We start from the raw sequence: 21,233 nt of genomic DNA on the forward strand, positions 1-21,233 counted from the left end.
TTAAAGCAAAGCACGTACATTAAAAAGTTAGAAATGTTAAAAAAAAAAAAAAAAACTAGAAAGAAACCACAATGGTGGTAGTAGTAGATTTTAATATCTTTGTCAGATCAAGGAAGAAAAATATAAATAAGAATATAGAGATCTGAATAATGGAACTAATATGGTTAATATAAAAGATATCTGCCCTGGATGGTGTGGCTCAGTGGATTGAATGCCAGCCTGCAAACTGAGGGGTCACTAGTTCGATTCCCATCTTGGGGCACATGCCTGGGTTGACAGCTGGGTCCCCAGTTGGGGGCGTCAAGAGGCAACTGATTGCTGTCTCTAGCACGTCGTTATTTATCTCCCTCTCTTTCTCCCTGCCATCCCCTCTCTCTAAAAATGAATAAATAAAATCCTTAAAAAAATAAAAAAAGATATCTGTACTACCATTAATACCTTACAAGGGGAGAATGTACCATATTTGAAAAACTACATGAATGGCTATGGATTATAGTGACCATGTGTTATTAGTAAACCCCAAAGAAGATGTTAATTGTAAAATGTAGAAATTCCACAGGCCATATTTTTTAGCATAGTACAGAAAATTTAGAACTTAATGTCAAAGCATTGACAGGCCCTGGTCAGGTGGCTCAGATGGTTGGAACATCATCCTGTACACCAAAAGGTTTCTGGTTTTTTCCAGTCAGGGGCACATACGTAAGTTGTGGGTTCCATCCTTGGTCTGACGCATGCAGTGGGCAACTGATCCATGTTTCTCTCTCATATCAGTGTTTCTCTCTCTCTTCCTTTCTCTCTAAAATTAATTAAGAAAAAAATATCCTTGCCCTGGCTGGTGTACCAAAAAACATAATTATGTTTTTTGTTTTTCCTTTATTTCCTTTTTATTGAACTTATTGGGGTGACACTGATTAACAAAATTGTACAGGTTTCAGATGCACAATTCCATATAAATCATCATCTGTACACTGTATTGTGTGTTCATCACCCATGTCAAGTGTTCATCACCATTTATTCCCCCTCTACCCTCCTCCTCCTCCTCTCCCTACTCCCCCTCTCCCTACTCCCCCTGTAGTCACACAGGGTTGTCCATGTCCATGAGCTTTTGCTCTTTTTTTTTCCCTCTTTTGCTCAATCCCTCTACCCCCAACACCCAGCCCCTAGCACCTCCCCCCAAGAGCTGTCAGCCTGTTCTCTATGAGTCTTCTCTATTTTGCTTATTAATTTTGTTCATTAGTTTCCACATATGAATGAAGTCATATGGTATTTGTCTTTCTCTGACTGGCTTATTTCATTTAGCATAATGTTCTCCAGGTCCATCCATACTGTTGCAAAGAGCTAGATTTCCTTCTTTCTTTTTTTTTTTTACAGCCAAGTAGTATTCCACTGTGTAAATGTACTTTTTTATCCACTCATATACTTATGGACACTTGGGCTGCTTCCAAATCTTGCCTATTGTAAACAGTGCTGCAGTGAACATAAAGGTGCATATATTCTTTCAAATTAGTATTTTTGGTTCCTTTGGATGTATTCTCAGAAGTGGAAACGCTGGGTCATAAGACAGTTTCATTTTTAATTTTTTGAAGTATCTCCATACTGCTGTCCACAGTGGCTGCACCAGTCTGCATTCCCTCCAGCCGTGCAAAAGGATTCCTCTTTCTCCACATCCTCACCAGCACTTGTTGTTTGTTGATTTATTGGTGTTAGCCATTCTGACAGGTGTGAGGTGATAGCTCATTGTGGTTTTAATTTGCATTTCTCCAATGATTAGTGATGTTGAGCATCTTTTCATATGTGTATTGACCATCTCTATGCACTCTGTGGAGAAGTATCTATTCAGGTCCTCTTCCTATTTTTTAATTGGATTGGTTGTTTGTTTTGTTTTTGGTGTTGAGTTGCATAAGGTCTTTTTAAACTTTGTATATTGACACCTAATTGGATATATTGGCAAAGAACAGAAAGGAAAAATAATGATGGTGTCTGGATGGCTTCATGAAGTCATCATTATTCTCTTCCTTTTTGCTTTTCAGGATCTGCCTTTTGACCCAGTGATCCCACTTCTGGGAATATATTCAAAGGAAACCAAAACACTAATTTAAAAAAACATAAGCCCCCTTATATTCATTACAGCATTATTTACAATTGCCAAGATATGGAAGCAGCCCAAGTGTCCATCAGTAAATGAGTGGATAAAACAACTATGGGACATTTACACACTGGATACTACTTGGCCATTAAAAAAAAAGAAAATTTTATCCTTTGCAACAGTATGGATGGATCTGGAGAATATTATACTATGTGAGATAAGCCAGTCAGAGAAAGACAAATATCATATGATTTCACTTGTGGAATCTAATGAACAAACTGAACTAACAAAGAACATGGGGACAGGCTCATAGATGGAGAACAGGATGACAGCTAGTTGGGGAGGGATTGAGCAATAGGAAAAAGGACTCATGGACATGGACAGCAGTGTGGTGATTGCTGGGGGAGGGGAATGTAAGGGAACTAAATGGTGACGAAAAAATAACAAGATTAAATTTAAAAAATAGATTATTGAAGACTCAGATGTTAGAGTTGAAGTCATAAACCTCCTAGAAGAAAACAAAACACAGACAGTAAAATCTCTGGCATTTCTCTTAGCAGTATTTTTTCTGATAGATCTCTTCAGGCAAAGGAAACAAAAGAAAAAAGAAACAAATGGGACTACATTAAACTAAGAAGTTTTTGCACAGCAGAGGAAATCATCAACAAAACAAAGAGACAACTTACTGAATTAGAAAAGATATTCACCAATGATACATACAATCAGAGGTTAATATCCAAAATTTATAAAGAACTCATACAACGGGGGGAAAAATCCAATTAAAAGATGGGAAGAGAACCTGAATAGACAAAGAGGTTATACAGATGGACGATAGACCTGAAAAGATACTCAGCATCACAAATCATCAGATAAATGCAAATTAAAATCACTCTGAGATATCACCTCACACGTGTGAGAATGGCTATCATCAGTAAATGAACGAATGTGTCAGTGGTGATGTGTAGAAAGGGGAACTGTTGGTGGGAGTACAGATTGATGCAGCCGCTATGGAACAGCATGGAGGTTCTTCACAAAATTTAAAATGGAACTGCCTTATGACCCAGTGATTCCACTTCTGGGTATATATCCAGATAAACCCAAAACACTAATTTGAAAGAATCTATGCACCCTTATATTTATTGCATTGTTATTTACAATAGCCAAGAATCAGAAGCAACCCAAGTGCCTATCAGTAGATAAATAGATAAAAAATGGTAGTACACATATATACAATGGAATATTACTCAGCCATAAAAAAGAATGAAATCTTACCATTTGTGGCAGCATGGATAGACCTGGAAGGTATTACACTAAGTGAAATAAGTCAGACATAGAAAGACAAATACCATATGATTTCATTTATATATAGAATCTAAAGAGCAAAATAAGCAAACAAACAAACTAGAAACAGACTCATAGATGCAGGTGATAGTTGCCAGAGGCAAGAAGAATAGGGGGTTGGGTGAAAAGGAAAAAGGAATTAAGGAATACAGAGTGGTAGTCACAAAATAGTCACGGGTATATAAAGTACAGCATAGGGAATATAGTCAGTAATATTGTAATAGCTCCATATAATGCCTGGTGGGTACCTGAAATATTGGGAGACCACTTTGTAAAGTATATGATTGTCTAACCACAATGCTGTACAACTGAAACTAATACAAAATAATATTGAATGTAAACTGTAATTGAAAAAATTTTTAATTAAAAAAAAAAAAACAATACATGCTCTCCAGACCAGTCTGACTCGGTTGGGCGTTGTTCTATATAAAGCAAAAGGTCACTGATTCAGTTCCAGGTCAGGGCATATGCCTGGGTTGTAGGTTAAGTCCCCAGTTGGGGCATGCACAAGAGGCAACCAGTCGATGTTTCTTTCACATCAATGTTTCTCTCTCTCTCTGTCTCTCTCTCATCACCTCCTCTTCCCCTCTCCCTAAAAATAAATAAATAAAAATAAAAAATACTGTGGTCATACCTGAAATTATTTTGTTGTAAATTACCTGCTCTACCAGCATTTTTTTTTTAATCAGAAGACATTTTTAAGGAATTATATAGCACTGATAAGTTTAACTAAATGCCTGGATATGAATCCCTGGAATTTACTTACCCATAACAATGCATGAAATTGTTTGAAACTAGCTAATTATTAATATATAGTAATAATCAAATGATATTCTGTCTTCAAATGCCCAGTATATTCAGCACAATGAAATTTATTTGTATACTATTATCATTTACTCCTTATATGGGCCTACAACATACTAATATAATGATTTAACCTGATAAATTAAAATTCAAGGACCAGAACCTAGGCTTATAAGATTCAGTTTTTCTGTGGGTTGGTTGTGTAAAAACTGTACTTGGGATACAGAAACCTAGAAAGCAGAAAATATAAATCTTTAAAGTTGCCATGGCAGCACCAGCTACTTATGGTAAATAATTTGGTAAAAATTTTTGAAACTTTCTTTTTAACTAGCAACCATGATAAAACTCAATTTCTAGAGTGATAATGATTCTACATGTTTGCACAATTTTTCTTTTATGCATTTTTTGGCTGACCTACTTGGAAGGTTTTATAACTACAAAGGTTGTACTTCATGGCCAGAAATAATTTTTACTTTTTCACATACTTGAGGTGGAGTGTGGGAATCTTTGTTTTTTAATCCTGATAATGAGATACTTAGAAGGAGGCATGTCTGCCCAATTGAGAGTCCAGTCCACTTAGCAGAAAACCCAGGACTCAAACATTGTTGTAACTTCTGGACAAACCTCATTTTTCTTTTCCCTTTTTTTCCCTAAATTTATGGCTTGAGACCCGAATGCAAGTTTATTTTCTATTCCATGTTGTTACATTTTCATAATTCCACAGCTTCCTTGTTATCCCCAAAGGTTTTCTCATCCCCTTGTGCATTCTTGTAAGTGAATGAACCTATTATTGGTGGTTATAGGATCCATTGTCTCTCTACTGTTTCTGTTCATGATAGAAGAATGTGTGCGTGTACAAATGTGCTGCTTAGTCCTCCGTCTTTAGAGAGACCTTTCATTAGCAGTGGAAAGAATGGACTCAGAACAATATCTGGTTCAGACCTGGTCTTGTTGGAGCCACAGAGGGGCATCATGGGTTTGAACTTCACCCCTGTCACCGGGGAGTACCAGAAAGGAGGGGGATCTGACCTGTGGGGTCTCTGGTTGTGGGCCTTACTCATACTGGCACTTTGACACCCAGCTACAGTAATCACCTTTTGTTTTGTTTTTCCTCTGATGCTTTTCAGTCCAGCCTCTTGTTCACTTGAATCTCAAATCTGTTTGGTAGTCTGGCTTTGCAGGAAATTAACAGAAGTTTTAGAGACAAGTTTTTGGTGATCTTGAAAATGACTTTGGCATTTAACTGAGATTTTAACGTTTAACGAGGTTTTATCAAATGGCCTGGGAAATGCTGTATAATGAATGCCATTCCTATTAGATCTGGAGCTGGCAATAGGGCCAGCATTGATACAAAATGTGATTTTAACTGAGAAGCAGTATTTCTGTAAGGCATTTCCATTGGCTCCTTTCTACTGTTGTTGCCTGTAATTGCATCATCTTTTCTATTAATTCTGTGTAGTGTAATGTCTTTGGGGCCAATGGGTATTTTTATCGGCTACTTGTAGAAGAGTTTGTTCATAGGGCTTTATAATGGCTGAGAGAGGCCAGCCCCACCCACTCGCTGGTTGCCTAGCACCAACCCTCCCTGGTTTTTGGGCATCTTGTTTACTTCTGCCCTTAATTCCCTGCAGGTGCGTAAGTACAAGAGCATGATCCTGGAAGACCTGGAGTCCGCCCTGGCAGAACACGCCCCTGTGCCACAGGAGGTTAACTCAGAGCTGCCGCCTCTCACCATCGATGGAATTCCAGTCTCTGTGGACAAAATGACCCAGGTAAGGGGCGGGAAGTGAGGAGGAGACACGAAGACAAGTGGCACAGGTGTGGGTGGGCCTTGGATACCTTTTTTTAGTTTTGTGCTCAGTGATACCACCAGAGTGAGATGCAGTCTGGAGTTTATAGTAAAACAGGAGAAGCCTTGGAAAAGAAAATGTCATGCCAGAAAAAGTGCTTCCCACCAGGGGCATGGATGTGGTTTCCTACTTTTGTGGGTAGTTTTTACTTTCACTTGGGCCCTTGGGTGAGCTGAAGAAACTTTTAGTTTGGAGTTGGTTTGGAAAGGAGACTGTTAGGACTTTGATGAATCACAGTCAAATGGGGCAAACAAATGTTTAGTTTCTTTTGGGATGAGCTGCTCCTCTGTCCATGTAAGTTCTGAATCCCACCACACTGCTGTGAAGGACGTCTCCCCTCTCTGGGGACGGAGGTTGGAAAGCTCAGGAAGACGCCTTACTGAGTCATTGCTCCCCTCTCCCTTTTAGAAGGGAAGTCACAAATGTTCTTAGCTGATAAATCAGTATACATTAGGAATTTTGCTGACAGTTTCTTTGAAAATTTTTGGCTTTGAAAATGATAACTTAATCAAAAGCAAATGCCTTTTTATAACATTTTCTCACCTCATTTATTTATTAATATACTTTATTTTGCTAAATCCAGTTGTGAGTTTTCTTTCCTTTTCCAGTCTTCCAGCAGCATTTAACACAAGTTGATTAACTTTCTTTGTGTGTCTGTGACCCATACTCTCCTGAATATCTTCTTACTTCAGTGGATCGTCCCTCTCAGCTCTTTTGCTGGATTCTCTTCCTCTTGAATAGAACCTGGGGATTTTGACATGTCCCAGGGTTCTACCTTTAGTTTCTTTCCTAGTGGTCTCATCCAGTCCTGTGGACTTTATATCCCATCTTCATGCTGTTTGTACCCCAGTGTATACCACTGTTAGATCCTCAATATGAACATACCCAAAACAGAACCTTTGAATACCCCCACTCCGCTGTCTACTCCAAATGGTGTCAGTTGATGGCTCCATTGTCCATCTGGTTACTCAGGTCCCATGATAGAGATAAATCCTTGATTTCCCTGTTTTGCATTTACTCCCCCACCAACCACATCTAATTCATTAGCAAAACATGTTAGTTCATCTCTAAAATGTACCCTGAATCTAACCATTCTTCTCAGTTCCCATCATACCCTAGCCCAAGCCTTTAGCATCTCTCACAGAGACTATTTCAGTTGATCAGTTCTATTGATCTTACTGCCACTCTTGCTGTAGATGCAGAAAAAAGCCTTTGATAAAATCCAGTACCCATTTCTAAAAACTGTCAACAAAGAGAATAGAGGAGCATACTTCAACCTAATAAAGGCCATATATAACACACCCACTGCCAGCATCATACTCAATGGGCAAAAATTACATGTGTTTCCCTTCAGTTCAGGAACAGGACAGGGATGTCCACTTTCTCCACTCTTATTCAACATAGTACTGGAAATCCCAGCCACAGCCATCAGACAAGAAAAAGGGGAAAAAAGCATTCAAACTGGAAAGGAAGAAGTAAAACTGTCATTATTTGCAGATGACATGTTGCTGTACATAGAGAACTGTTAAAGATTCCACCAAAAAACTACTAGAACTGATAAATGGATTCAGAAAAGTAGCAGGATACAAAATAAATATCCAGAAATCAGTTGGATTTTTATACACAAATAATGAACTATCAGAGAGGGAGACAAAGGAAACTATCCTATTCACAGTTGCTTAAAAAACAAAAACAAACAAACAAAAAAACCTAGGAATAAATTTAACCAAGGACGTAAAAGACCTGTACTCAGAAAATTATAAGACACTGAAGAAAGAAATTGAAGAACATACAAATTAGTGAAAGTATATACTGTGCTTATTGATAGGAAGAATTATCCATACTACCCAAAGCAATCTATAGATTCAGTGTAATTCTCATCAAGATACCAATGGCATTTCCACAGAACTAGAACAAATATTCCAAAAATTTATATGGAACCACAAAAGATCCTGAATAGCCACAGCAATCTTGAGAAAGAAGAACTGTTGGAGGAATCCTGCTACATGATATCAAACTATAGTAAAAGGCCATAGTAATCAAAACAGCATGGTACTGGCATAAAAACAGGCATATAGATCAATGGAACAGAATAGAGAGCCCAGAACTAAACACATGCTTTTATAGTCAATTACTATTTGACAAAGGAGGCAAGAACATACAATGTGGTAAAGATAGTCTAGTCAATAAATGGTGTTGGGAAAATTGGACACATACATGCAAAAAAATGAAATTAGACCACCTTCTTATACTGTACACAAGAATAAACTCAAAATGGATTATTAAAGACTTAAGTATTGGACTCAAAACTGTAGAACTCCTAGAAGAAAACAGGTAGTAAAATCTCTGACATTTCTCTTAGCAATATTTTTTTCTGATATATCTTCTTCACACAAGGGAAACAATAAACAAATGGGACTACATTAAACTAAAAAACTTTTGCACAGTGAAGGAAACTATCAACGAAATGAAAAGACAACTTACTGAATGAGAGAAGATATTCACCAGTGGTATATCCAATTAGGTGTTAATACCCAAAGTTTATTAAAAAACTTATATAACTCAACACCAAAAAAAATCCAATTAAAAAATGGGAAGAAGACCCGAATAGACACTTCTCTAAAGGGGGCATACAGATGACCAATAAACATATGAAAAGATGTTCAGCATCACTAATAATCAGAAATGCAAATCAAAACCACAATGAGATATTACCTCATACCTGTCAATATCTATTGTCAATAAATCAACAAGTCTTGCCAAGGATATGGAGAAAAGGGAACCCTCATGCAATGTTGGTGGGAATGTAGATTGGTGCAACCACTGTGGAAGACAGTATAGAGTTTCTTTTAAATATTAAAAATGGAACTGTCTTATTACCCAGCAATTCTACTTCTGGGAATTTATCCAGAGAAACCCAAAACACTAATTTGAAAGCATATACACACCCCTATGTTTATTGCACTGTTATTTACAATAGGCAAGATTTGGAAGCAGCCCAAGCATCTGTCATAGATAAAACAGCAGTGGTACAGCTCTGGGCTGATGGTTCAGTTGGTTGGAACATCTCCCTGTACACCAAAAGGTCAAGGTTTTGATTTCTGGTCAGGGATAGCCCTGAGGTTGCAGGTTTGATCCCCAGTTGGGCCATATATGGGAAGCAACTGATGGATATTTCTCTCTCACATTAGTGTTTTTTTTTTTTTCTCTCTCTGTACTCCCCCCCACCCCTTAAAATCAATAGATGTGTTGTAGAGTGAGGAGTAAGGAGGGTGCGTTGTGGTACATTTACATAATGGAATAATACGTGGCCATAAAAAAATAAGGAAATCTTCCCCTTTGCAACAGTATGGTTGGACTTGGAGAACATTATGCTAAGTAAAATAAGCCAGTCAGACAAAGACAAATACCATATGATTTTACTCATTGTAGAATCTAATGAACAAAATGAACTAACAAGCAAAATAGAGACAGATTCATAGATAGCAGCTGACAGCTGTCAGGTAGGATTGAGGGGGTGAAGGGATTGAGCGAAAAAGAGACCACTCATGGGCATGGACAGCACTGAGGTGACTGCCAGCGGTGGGGGGAGTGGAGGAGGGTTTGGGGGGATAATTGGTGATAAAGACTTGATTTGGGGTGATGAATACACAACACAGTGAATGGATGTTGTATTGTGGAATTGTGTACTTGAAACTTGTATAATTTTGTTAACCAGTGTCACTGCAATAAATTCAATAAAAAGGAAAACAATGAAAATTGTTTTCCATTTCTGTGAAGTATGCATTTAGTAGAGCTTGGTTTAGTGGGGGATCCAAGGAACATGGTACTCAAGTCATGGATAAGGCTGAGAGGTACTTCTTTGGAGGCATCAATTTTCTTTATTGTCATGCATTCTCCGCTGTCCCTTCTCACCACAGATGATGACTGAGGAATGACACATAACTGAACGAAAAACCCCAATCAAACAAATGGCGAAGGGAGTGAGCAGGATGATGAAACACTGAGCTCCCAATCAAATGGGAATTTCTGAACATTGATTTTCAGATCCCTAGGTTTTTTTCCCTCACCTTTTTTTTTTAAAATTGTGTTTTATTTTCTTTTCCTTGGATACTTTCTTCTTAATATAGCCAAATAACACCCCTCCCCCCCATTGATGGCAGTGAATGCAGGGTTTTATTTCAAACCAAACCTAATAGGAAAGGATATGGAAATACAAGCACTTTAATACACTCAACAGGAATATACATTGCTACAAGTTTTCCAGAGGACAGGTTGGTTATGCATATCATAACTTAAAATGGTAAACGAAGAGTTAATTTCATGGCATTGTAATTTACAGTAGGAAAATCTGGGGACAGTGGGATTGAATAAATTATAGTAGCTGTCCTTGGAATTTACATAGAAAGAAGGGCAACTTAACCCAAAAGACTACAAGTTTACCTTTAGGGAAATAATAGACCTAAAAATGATTATTTGCTCTGTATTGCAGTGGACTTACACTTGTGGTATCTTAAGTTAAAAACAGATTGTAGAATAACATTTCTTTTGTACTCTAATGAAGGGTTTAGGGCTTTATATTTTTTGTTTCTTTTTGGAGGGACTAGAATTTTCTTTTAAGGGAATACATAATTGAGTTAATGGATCTTATTTGTTTAAAATATGCACAATTTGCCTGTGCGTGTGTCATTGTGTACAAATTTAGAAGGATGTATGCCAAAGCAATAACAATGATTATTGTATCTTGCTATGTATGATGTGCACCCACATTTTGTGCCTATTATACATGGCACAATATGGTATCTATGCATGATGCATTTTGGGTGATTTTCTTTCTTTTTTTTTCTTTTTGGTCTAATAAGCTTTTATAACCATAGAAACAAAAAAACTATTTTCATTTCTGTATTTAACTTAAATTTTTCTAAGTGCAAGTTTGGTGACATTTCTGCTTTGTTTTGTCAAGACTACTTTCCATTATATTCAGGGAAAGATATCAGCAGCTTTTTTTTTTTTTTTCCTCTTCTATAGCTACTACGTGTTGGAAGACACACTATTAAGTTTGTTACAGGGGTATCTTCTTTAATCCTTGTCCTCCAAGTATATATATATAGTTCGTACTTTAATAGTCAAGAAATCAGAGCTCAGATATGGTCTCTAGCCATAAAGAACAAAGTAAGTTTAATTGGACAATAATTTCAGAGTTCAAACCATATGGGTAATTCATGACTTGTTTGAAATGGTAAAATTCCAGGATCGTAAAAGTGCACTGTCATAGATTTGGACTTGGGTTAACCAGACAACTTTATTTAATTGTATCTGTATCAAATGCTATGGTGAGAACATGTTTATATGGATAACCCTAGCTTACAAATATAATTGTATATATGATCCTAAGATGAGTTCTGAATCATCCAAAGAGAGTAAATTAAATTCAGTATAGTTCTAATGTTATGTATCGCATTATTTTAATTCTTTACAAATTAGAAAGTTGGCATGGTTTGTTAAAGTCAGAAGATCTCATCTCTAATCCCAGTTCTATTACACATTAGCCCTGGTTCTCAGTTTTATCTTCTAAAAGTGAGAATAATACATGCCCTCCTACCTTACGGAGTCAGAGGAAATCAAAATGAGGCACATGGGAAAGTGCTTTGAAAACTAAGGCATTACACAAAGGTATTGATACTATTTATTAATACTAATTATATATGTTACCTATATTAACTTTTGAATAACCTGAACATATCATTTTTCACTTGTTTTTCAATTAAAGAAAGTTAAGAAACAATTTTTATTTTGCCTAGCAATGAAGTGGGACAACAACAGGTGACAACATATTGAAAAATTGAGGCATAAAGGGAAGGAATTTTTGAAGCAAACTAGTGACAGGAAATAGAATTTAGGGCCGAGTCCATATTGCCAGTGCTCTTCCCCTCCCTCCCTTCCTCCCTCCCTCTCTCCCTTCCTACTGTAAAACTATATTGTGATCACCACTCAGTTTAAATATCTCAGCTAACCTATACTAAACATTTACTGTTTTAAAAGAAGTTTTTGACTTGCTCCAACAACTATCAAAATTGTCTCCTAGCACAGATTGAAACTACATATAACAGAATATCTTAAGTTCTGTGTGAACAGAATGCTCTGATTCTTTCAGGAAGCAGGTTTGTAGTTTTGTTTTTTGTCTGTTCATGTTAAAAGTATAAATCTATATTAGTAAATAAAATGTTTATCTGAAAAGCTTCTGTTTTTCATATTACTAATATATCTTGATGCCGGTAAAGTTCTTTTATTTTTACATGTGGAAAATAAATAGCTCTGTAGTATTTTTAGTGATACAAAGAAAACTAGGCAACTTGAAGGGTGATGACTAGATTGAACCCCCATATCTGTCTGTCTCCTCGCCTAAGAAATGAGGTTGAAATAGGCTTAGCAGAAGAACTCTTAATTGGATGTCGATTCTGCAACCCCAGAATTCATTTACAATGAAATAATAAAGTCATCTTTTTCAGAGATTTTGAAAGCCAGGTTAGCAAAATTTTCTAGGATACTTCAGACCAGAGACCAGAGGATGTGCTTAATTGTGTTTCTCAAACTCTACGCACATGGAAATCACCTGAGAGTCTGGTTTGTTTAAATTCAGGCTGTGTGTCAGTAGGTCTGGAGTGGGACCTGAGATTCTGCCTTGGAGCAAGCTCCCTGGTGATGCCAAAGCTGCTGATTCCCAGACTGTACTTTGAGTTTAAGGAGTTCAATCTTTTATGAAGAGTCTTTAAACAATAATTATGATTTTGCTAGTGAAAATCAATTCTGCTTTTACCACACTTGAGTCTTACAGGATTCTCTTATTCTTGGGAGGTTGTACATCTTTTGGGAATTTGTGTTAGAAGAGATTGAGGCAAAGGTAGAAGAAATAGCTCTGTTCAGTATTATTGGTTAAAATTCACTCTTTTTTCCATTCTCTCTTCCCTTTCCCCACTTCGAACTTACTGTCCTCCTCTTACTTTCACTAGGGCAATATTTGTTGCTTAATATTCCCTTGGAATGATGATGCAACAAGACAGTAATTCTTCACCAGTTTTCTAAGAAACCTTCAGAAACATTCAGCACAGTGATTGCCTCATTAGGAAGAAGTTATTCACAGGACTTGACATGTTTTACTCACAAAACATTCATTAGTGTTCAATTTAGATTTTTTTGAATGTTGTTTTGTTTTGAAAAAGGATAGGTATGGCCTCTTCTACTCAAAGAGTAGAAACATAATGCTAAGTGAAACAAGCCAAACACAAAGGAGAAATATAGTGTGATTTCACATATATGAGCTATCTAGAACAGGCAAATTCATAGTGACAGAAAGTAGAATAGAAGTTTCCAGGGGCTGGGGAAGGTAGAAATGAGGAGTCACTATTTAATGGATACAGAGTTTCTGTTTTGAATGGTGGTGAATATGTTCTGGAAATAGATAGTGGTGATGCTTGTATAATGTTATGACTATACTAAATGCCACTGAATTGTACATAGTAAAATGGTAAATTCACCCTGGTCAGTTTGGTTCAATTGGTTGGAGCATCGTCCCATAAACCGAATGGTTGCAGGTTCAATTCCTGGTCAAGGCACATGCTAGGGTTGTGGATTGGGTTCCCAGTTGGGATGCGTTCAGGAGGCAACCAATCACTGTTTCTCTCCCACAGCTATGTTTCTCTTTCTCACTCTCTCCCTGCCTTCCCTTCTCTCTTAAAAAAAAAAAATCAATACGGATGTCCTTAGGTAAGCATAAAAAAAATTCTTTTAAACAGGAAATTTTATGTCATGTATATTTTACCCCACCTTAGATAAATATTTTGAAGAAGGGCTGGATAAAAAGAATTCTATTTTAGTGGTCCTCTAACTTGGCTGCACAATAGAACACCTGGGAAACTTAAAATCTAGTGCTAGGCCACACTCCAGACCAATTAAATCAGAATCTTTGGGGATGAGATCCAGGCATCTATAGTTTCAGCCTCCCCTGGCAATTCCACTGTGCAACGAACTTTGAGAATCACTGTGTGGATAACAGTTTGAAACTGCTTCTCCTTACTGTAGTGTCCAGAATCTATATGCGAAGTAGGCTTTTCTTACTGTCTAAAGTTATTTAAAAAGTGCTTACATAATTCCACAGTTTGTAATTATTAAGTAGAAAGGATGAGATTAAGAGAATATAAAGGAAACAAAAAATTGGATGTGTTCTTAAATAGAACATAGCTTATTTTTGAGTAGAGTGAAAAATAAGGGTATATTCAAGAATACTAAGGGAAGGGGCTTGGCTTATACATTTCATATTCAGAATACAACTAGACCAGGGGAAAATATTTGCAAATTATATAAAAAAGACGAGTATCCAGAACAGACTAATATTTTCTTAAAATTAAGAAGAAGATAATTAGAAAAATAATCATAGCATTCTAACCAGTTTACAAAAGAAGAAACAATCAGTAAACATATAAAAAGATTGTCAACCGCATTAATGATGAAAATTAAAATAAACAGCCCTGGCTGGTGTGACTCAGTGGATTGAGTGCTGGACTGCGAAGCAAAGGGTCACTGGTTCAATTCCCAGCGAGGGCACATTCCTGGGTTGCCGGCCAGGTCCCCAGTAGAGGGCACTTAAGAGGCAGCCACACTTTACTATTTCCCTTTCTTTCTCCCTCCCTTCCCCTCTCTAAAAATAAATAAATAAAATCTTTAAAAAATAAACTAAAATAAACAATTTCGCCCACATTCGATGAGCCAAGAAAAGAAAACTTGGTAATAATGAAACGTGAGGGAAGGTGTGAAAAAAAATGAGGATGGCCCTGCACTGTTGGTGTGAGTTGGATTGGCAAAGTCTTTTCAGAGGACAGTTGGGCAGTATCTTTTAAAATGTTAAATGCATATACCCTTGTTAACCAACAGTTCCACTTTTATGCTAGAGAAATACATTCTGCACACATGTGTGCACAAAGAATCATGTGTAAGCACTGTAAACAACCTAAATATTTATCAGTAGAATGGTTTAATCAAATGGAAAATTCTATACCTAGGATACTAGGCAATTACTTTTTAATGAGATTATTCTAGTTGTACTACCATGAGAAGACCTCTGTGGCGATATGCTGAGTGGGAAAGTGAGCTAGAGTAAAATGTGTACAAGATGGTACCATTTGTGCTCTGAACAGGTGGCTGGACTGGAGAAGGGTGGATTGAAAAGAGGACTTTGACTTTATGTTATTTAACTTTTTGTACAAAAGAGGACATCTGGGATAAGCTAGCAGAAATTGACCAGCCTGAGACTCTTTCAAAGAGAAGGCAGAATTTTAAGAGCATTTAATTAATGAGAGGAAGACGATTTGATAGTCTGCTGGATGTGAAGGTACGGACCAGAAATACTGGCTCGTCAGAGGAGTCTAAATGAGTATCTTCCATCGGCTGTCCCTTGCATTCTCTAAACTTATCTTTCCTTCCAAAGTTATTTTTCCCATGTTGCTATAGGAATGTGTTTTACAGGAAAATGAGATAGAGAAGCCAGTGTTTTTGCTGGCACTGCTAGGGAATGCGGATCCAGGATTGACACTTCTAATAAGGAAAGCCACTTTCGTTATCTCTGTGAACTCAGGTCAGTGGTACAGACAATTCCAAAAAGTGAGCATGAAAACCATTTTGCTTTTGCTCCCTAATGCCCTTTAAATATTTATTTGAATATGGTTGGTTCTGTCAACCTGGAATTTCATAATTTAAATGAAAATAATGAAGCCACAGCCTGAAAATTCTCCAGTTTTCCTTCTCTGCCACATTCCTGTTTTCCTGTAAGCTATAGAAAACATCACCTTTCAACACGATTTGATTTCAGCTGCCTTCTCTGTAAATTTATTACATGTCCTTTGACTTCTTCGGTAGAGGTGGGGTTGGCAAACATTTTGGTTTGAAAGACCTTTTCTTGGTAACTGAACCTAAATGGACATCAGGAGCCTCAGAATCCCTAGAGTGCGTGCAGAACGAAGATAAAGCGGAGGAGCGGAGGGGAGTGTTTGGGAACATATGAAGATAATGCAGTGTTGGACAGCAAAGAATTATCTGAATTTACAAGTGCAAATTTCTAGGAGAGTAAGAATTACTGTCATTTTGGCCAGATTAAACTTTCCAGAGTTTTAGAAAATCTTTTTTTTTTTTTTCTTTTTTTAAACCATCTGTAGTTTCCACGTAATCTTTCCTTTTGACTGCCACTGGCATGGATTTGATCATCTTTTTTTCTTTGCTGAATGTGCCCTGGACAGAGTGGTGTTCTCTAGTCTTTGCTGGTTTGGGTGGGTTTACTGACGAAGCTGGGCACTCGAAGCCCATCCAGAGCCCTAAAGTCCGAATGAGGGCCAGGAGAGCTTGTTGCGGTCCAATTAGAGGACGGCCTGAGAGGGTAGGCTTTGCCTTTGCTGATCCTGTTGATTGCCTCCCATGCGGATTAAAGACAAACCTTCTTTAACAAGCACATTGAGTAGCTTGGGTTTCTAAAACTCTCTAGGACCAGTAATTAATCCAACTGGTAATGAGAGCATAGTGTTGAATTCTGGAAAGGAATCATTTAACTCTTTCTTTACCGGACAGCTCGTGTCCCTAATTGATAGTCCCTTTAGCCTTAGCATTGTTTACTTGGGTCAGTATAAAGATAGTCTGGTAGAAAATTGCCTTTTTCAGTCAAGTCAGATTATCTCTTTGCATTTTTAATGTCCTTCATCCCCAAAGTGTACAGACTTGAGAAGTGAAATTTTATATTAGAAGGTGCTTTTTTACCTCTTGTTTCAATAGAGGAGAAGTTTTGTACAGTTGATAATTAGTACTTTAAAAAGCTAAGAACTGCCTCTGAATAGGAACTTGTGCACCAGCAGTTAATTTTACTCTGATTCTGTTTCTCATTTTAATGGGATTTTTGCCTGTGGACATAGCCTTCTGTTTGTGTTCTTCTGCCTGCCGTTCATATCAGCCTCTACTCTCTCCTCCCTGTAAGTTTGAAACATTTCCCATCCAGAGATTTCTAGCACACAAAACATCTTTGAGAAGTTGCCTGCTTCTCTCTTTTCTCTAATTATGGCTACACTTGATCCCATTTTCCGATGATTTCCATTAGTAATCTGCTTGTACACATTTTTTAATGCTCAAAGATAGAGCAGAACAAATCACCTAAAGTACCTATACCTGGGGTCGGTTGGCAATAGCTTGCTTCCTCAAGGCAAAGAATGGGCTTGGATGGTCACTTTGCTCCTTCTTGAATCTAGCATTCTTTATTTCTCATCAGCAGGCATGTTTACACAGACACATATCAACTTATTCTTAGGCCCTCTTCTGCCTTTTTCCACTAAACCTGCCTTGAAAAACTAAGGGTAGAGGTCTTTGTGCATATCACAGTGGGTTTAGAAACCATTTTCAGAAAGCTGGTTATTTCTTTGAATTTAAAAGATGGCTGATCACTGAAGTTATAATAATAATGAAACTAAAACGGCCATTATTTCAAAGCCACTATGTATTATTGGCTATCTTTGATCCTCTCACTTGACCTTGTATATTTGCCATTATCATTATTCTTTTGCAATTGACAAAATTAAGATTCTGAGAGAGTTGAGGTTCACAGTTAACTCTTTGAGTCTAGAGCTCATGTTCTTACTGATATATGCAAAAAGCTGACTCAAAAAGTAGTCAAGATATATTTCACAAAGGGTGCGGAGCATTAAGGAATGAGCAGCGGCACTGGAATAGGAGCACATGAAAGAACTCCAGTGAGAGGAACGTAGCAAAAGGCATAGAAGCAGGAATGAGCTCAGCTGTTCATAAGCTAGTGCAGACACTTGCCTAGTGAGGTCCATGGCTTCCTGATGGGAATTAGTGGGCACCAGAGATAGTGGGAGGCCAAAGTGTGTGGGGCCAAAAGTGCTGGCTAGAGGAGTCAAGTTTGGTGGTTAATAGGGAAAGGCCATTTGAAGGGTTTTGAGCACTGGAGCTATGTAACATTTAGGGAACCTACCTGTCAAGGGTATGTGTGATGAGGAAGAGAGAGGGATGTCCCAAGACAGCCAAATAGAAGGGTACACGAGCCTTGGGCTGTGGAGGTGGGCTGGGGAAGAATGGATGAGTATCACAGACATTTCATAGAAGAAAGGATGGAACTTGCAATGAGTGGCTAGATGGGTGTTGAAGGGAAAATGTAAAGCTGTAATTGTGAGCTTGGGTGCCTGGGGGAGGCGGGTGGGGTTCTACTGGCAAAGACAAAGACATTGAGAAGACAGGTAGTTGGAGAGAGAGAGAATGGAGGGTTTAAGTGAATAGGCTGGTGCTGTGCCCATACTTCAAGTGACCAATGAGTTCTTGAAACCCAGTGAGAAGCCTGGGGTGAAGAGAGAGCCAGAGCAGGACTGAGAGGCTGAAAAGGTGTCCACAGCCGGGTGCCAGGGGGAGCCAGAACTGAGGGGCGCGGGAAACTGTTGGTGCAAACGGCCAGGGGACTGGAAACTGAGAAAATCATCCGAACTGGAGAATATATGGGTTCCAACTAGGAGTTGAGCGGACTATTGCCAGCCAAGTGTTTTCAACAGGAAGTCTTCCTGGACACCTTAGTCTTTTGTTATTTAGAGATGTTTAGCCTTCTTGTTTCATTATGTCCAGGCTCTGCTTAGTATGGATATAAAGAACTCTCCTTTTGGAGACTGTTAATAGAATTAAAAGATAGGGGAGACTTAAAAAAGTCTGTGGTATCAGTTAATTTTGTTTTTGCGTCTGAGAAAATCATTGTTTTTTAATATGAAGAAATGTAAATATTGTATGTCAGGATTAAGCCTTTTCCTTCTCTATGTAAGATTAGAAAAAGACACGCTCCCAGGAAGCCAGGATAAAGGGAAAAATGACTTTGAGATGCACTTTCTTAAAATAACTGAAGGAGTGACCTCATGAGCCAGCTGATAGCCTGCGTTTGCAAATGGATACATTTCTATTAGCCTGCTGCTTGATGCTGCAGAGCCAAATATATATGGAGTGTATTATATCATATCCTGTAGGCAGGATACTATCTGAGAGAGGGGAGACTTAGAAAGAGAGGTGAAATGGCAGGCTTGGCACAAGAATTAGCAATGTAAACACTGTCAACCATAGCTTTCTTTATTAGGTAAACATTGCTGATTTGGATTCATGATTCCTTATTATGTGGTAATTTGTATCATTTTCTGGTAAAATAATATTTAAATAAGGACAATTGACCTTTAAATAGTCTCTTCAATATAAAAGTGTTGCTGTACTCAGCTCTCATTAATACTTTAATATTCCTATTTCTGGTTTTTTCTTTTTCTATTTTACAACTACAAGCTCACGTCCTTGGGTCTGACTCATTGCTGAAGCTGTCCTCTCCTTTTGGTCTTAAGTTGTAACGACTGTGTGGACGTGCACTCAGCTGGACAGCATGGCTTGTCTCGAGTGCTGCAGACGTCCAGGTTATAAGGGAAGCAGAAGGTCTGGGGAGGAAGATCCATTACTTGATAAACTGTTTCTCTTGCCAGAAATCGTTGTTGGCAATTAAAGCATTCACAAAATAGTTACTGTGCCAGAAGCTAAAGAATGGCAGTTGCCTCTGGTTTACCACCTGTTTGGTCTGGCTTCAGTTTGTAAAATAAACCTGAATGAAGTCCATAATGTTTTTAAGGCACATGTACCTCACTGTCTGTGTCACACGCATAGACATTGGCTAGCTTACTCGAAACTTCCCAGAATTTTAGGGCCCTTTTTATTAAGTAAAGCCTAATTATTTTCATACATTTTATAAACACCAACCTTACTGAATTTTTTTTTTAAATCCTCACTCAAGGACATGTTTCCATTAATTTTTGGAGAGAGAGAGAAACATCAGTAGGTTGTCTTCTATATGCATCCCGGGCAGGGACCAAACCCACAACCTAGGCACGTGCCTTCTCCGGGAATCAAACCGGCAAACTTTTGGTGCATGGAACAACACTCCAACCAGCTGAGCCATGTGGCCATGCCTGAATTCTCTTATTTTTATAGTAGTCTTTCAGCTGACTCTCTGATGGGTTTTCCAGATACACAGTAATTTTATCTACAAATGATGATTTGCCTGCTCCAGACCTCCTGTTGCTCTCTTATCTAATTGCCCTGGTTACTACCTCCAGAATAGTGTTGAAAACACAGTGACTTTGACACCTTGAATGCGTGAAAGCTGTAGAAGGGAAATGAGCTACAGGATCAGTAGTATCTTAGGAGGCAGAAAGCAAACTTGGAGGCAAGTATTCTTGATCTTATAGGAACAAGTCTATGAGGTACAGCTTAAGGTCTATTTACCAACGTGTATAATTCTCACTCAGTTGCTTGTGGAGCTCTAGTAATGTGTGGAAAACAATGGGCTCATCAGTTATTTTGGAACTCTCTGGGCCCTCCAGGAAGGCTCTCTGTGTGATAACAATAGAATTTGGTGAAAGACCCAGACACATCCCAGATACCTTTCATGACTATTGCTGACCACACCCTTGTCTTCCAGGCCCAGCTTCGAGCATTTATTCCAGAGATGCTCAAGTACTCCACAGGTCGGGGAAAACCAGGCTGGGGCAAAGAAAGCTGCAAGCCCATCTGGTGGCCTGAAGATATCCCATGGGCAAATGTCCGAAGCGATGTCCGCACAGAAGAGCAAAAGCAGAGGGTAAGTGTTCCTCTGGCCTGAGTTGCCTGTTGCTTTTCCATTCTGAATCAACTCCTTTGATTTTTGTCTTTCCACTTCTTATGCTAAGAGGTCTAGAAACATTTGTGTAAGAGTTAAACCTATCCCCCAAAGGAAGTTTGATATTCTCTGATTTATAGCCTTTTCCATTCATCACTCCATCACTGTAAAGACTTGGGATGAGTCTGTGAATTTACACTTCTCTCTGCATAGTTTCCTTTTGGAGCAGTTTTAATGTTATGAGGTGCTTGGAAAAACTGAAGAAACTCATAGTCAAATTAGTAATCACTTTGAAAACTTAGGAATGTCTTTATTTCTGGTTAAGAAGAATCACTGTTGAGAAATATAAATATGGAATTAGATGTAAAGTTGGCCAAATCGGCAGATAGAAGAGAAGAAAGACTGCACTAGATGCCATCCCTTTTTCTGAGTATTTGTT

General features: G+C 38.1%; 1 protein-coding gene across 6 annotated transcripts in view; it reads left to right on the forward strand.

Moving 5' to 3' along the window:
* The window catches only part of NRF1 (nuclear respiratory factor 1), a 120,565-nt gene that overhangs the window by 59,842 nt on the left and 39,490 nt on the right, over positions 1 to 21,233 (forward strand). For all 6 annotated transcript variants that reach the window (XM_054564313.1, XM_054564316.1, XM_054564318.1 and 3 more), the window contains 2 exons: positions 5,863 to 6,003; positions 20,618 to 20,776. In XM_054564313.1, coding sequence (XP_054420288.1) covers positions 5,863 to 6,003; positions 20,618 to 20,776 — 300 coding nt within the window. The remainder of the gene's footprint in view (positions 1 to 5,862; positions 6,004 to 20,617; positions 20,777 to 21,233) is intronic.

The sequence above is a fragment of the Pteronotus mesoamericanus genome, unplaced genomic scaffold, assembly GCF_021234165.1.
Source record: "Pteronotus mesoamericanus isolate MK-2021 breed Mesoamerican mustached bat unplaced genomic scaffold, CSHL_Meso_final scaffold_85, whole genome shotgun sequence".
Classification (NCBI taxonomy): domain Eukaryota; kingdom Metazoa; phylum Chordata; class Mammalia; order Chiroptera; family Mormoopidae; genus Pteronotus; species Pteronotus mesoamericanus.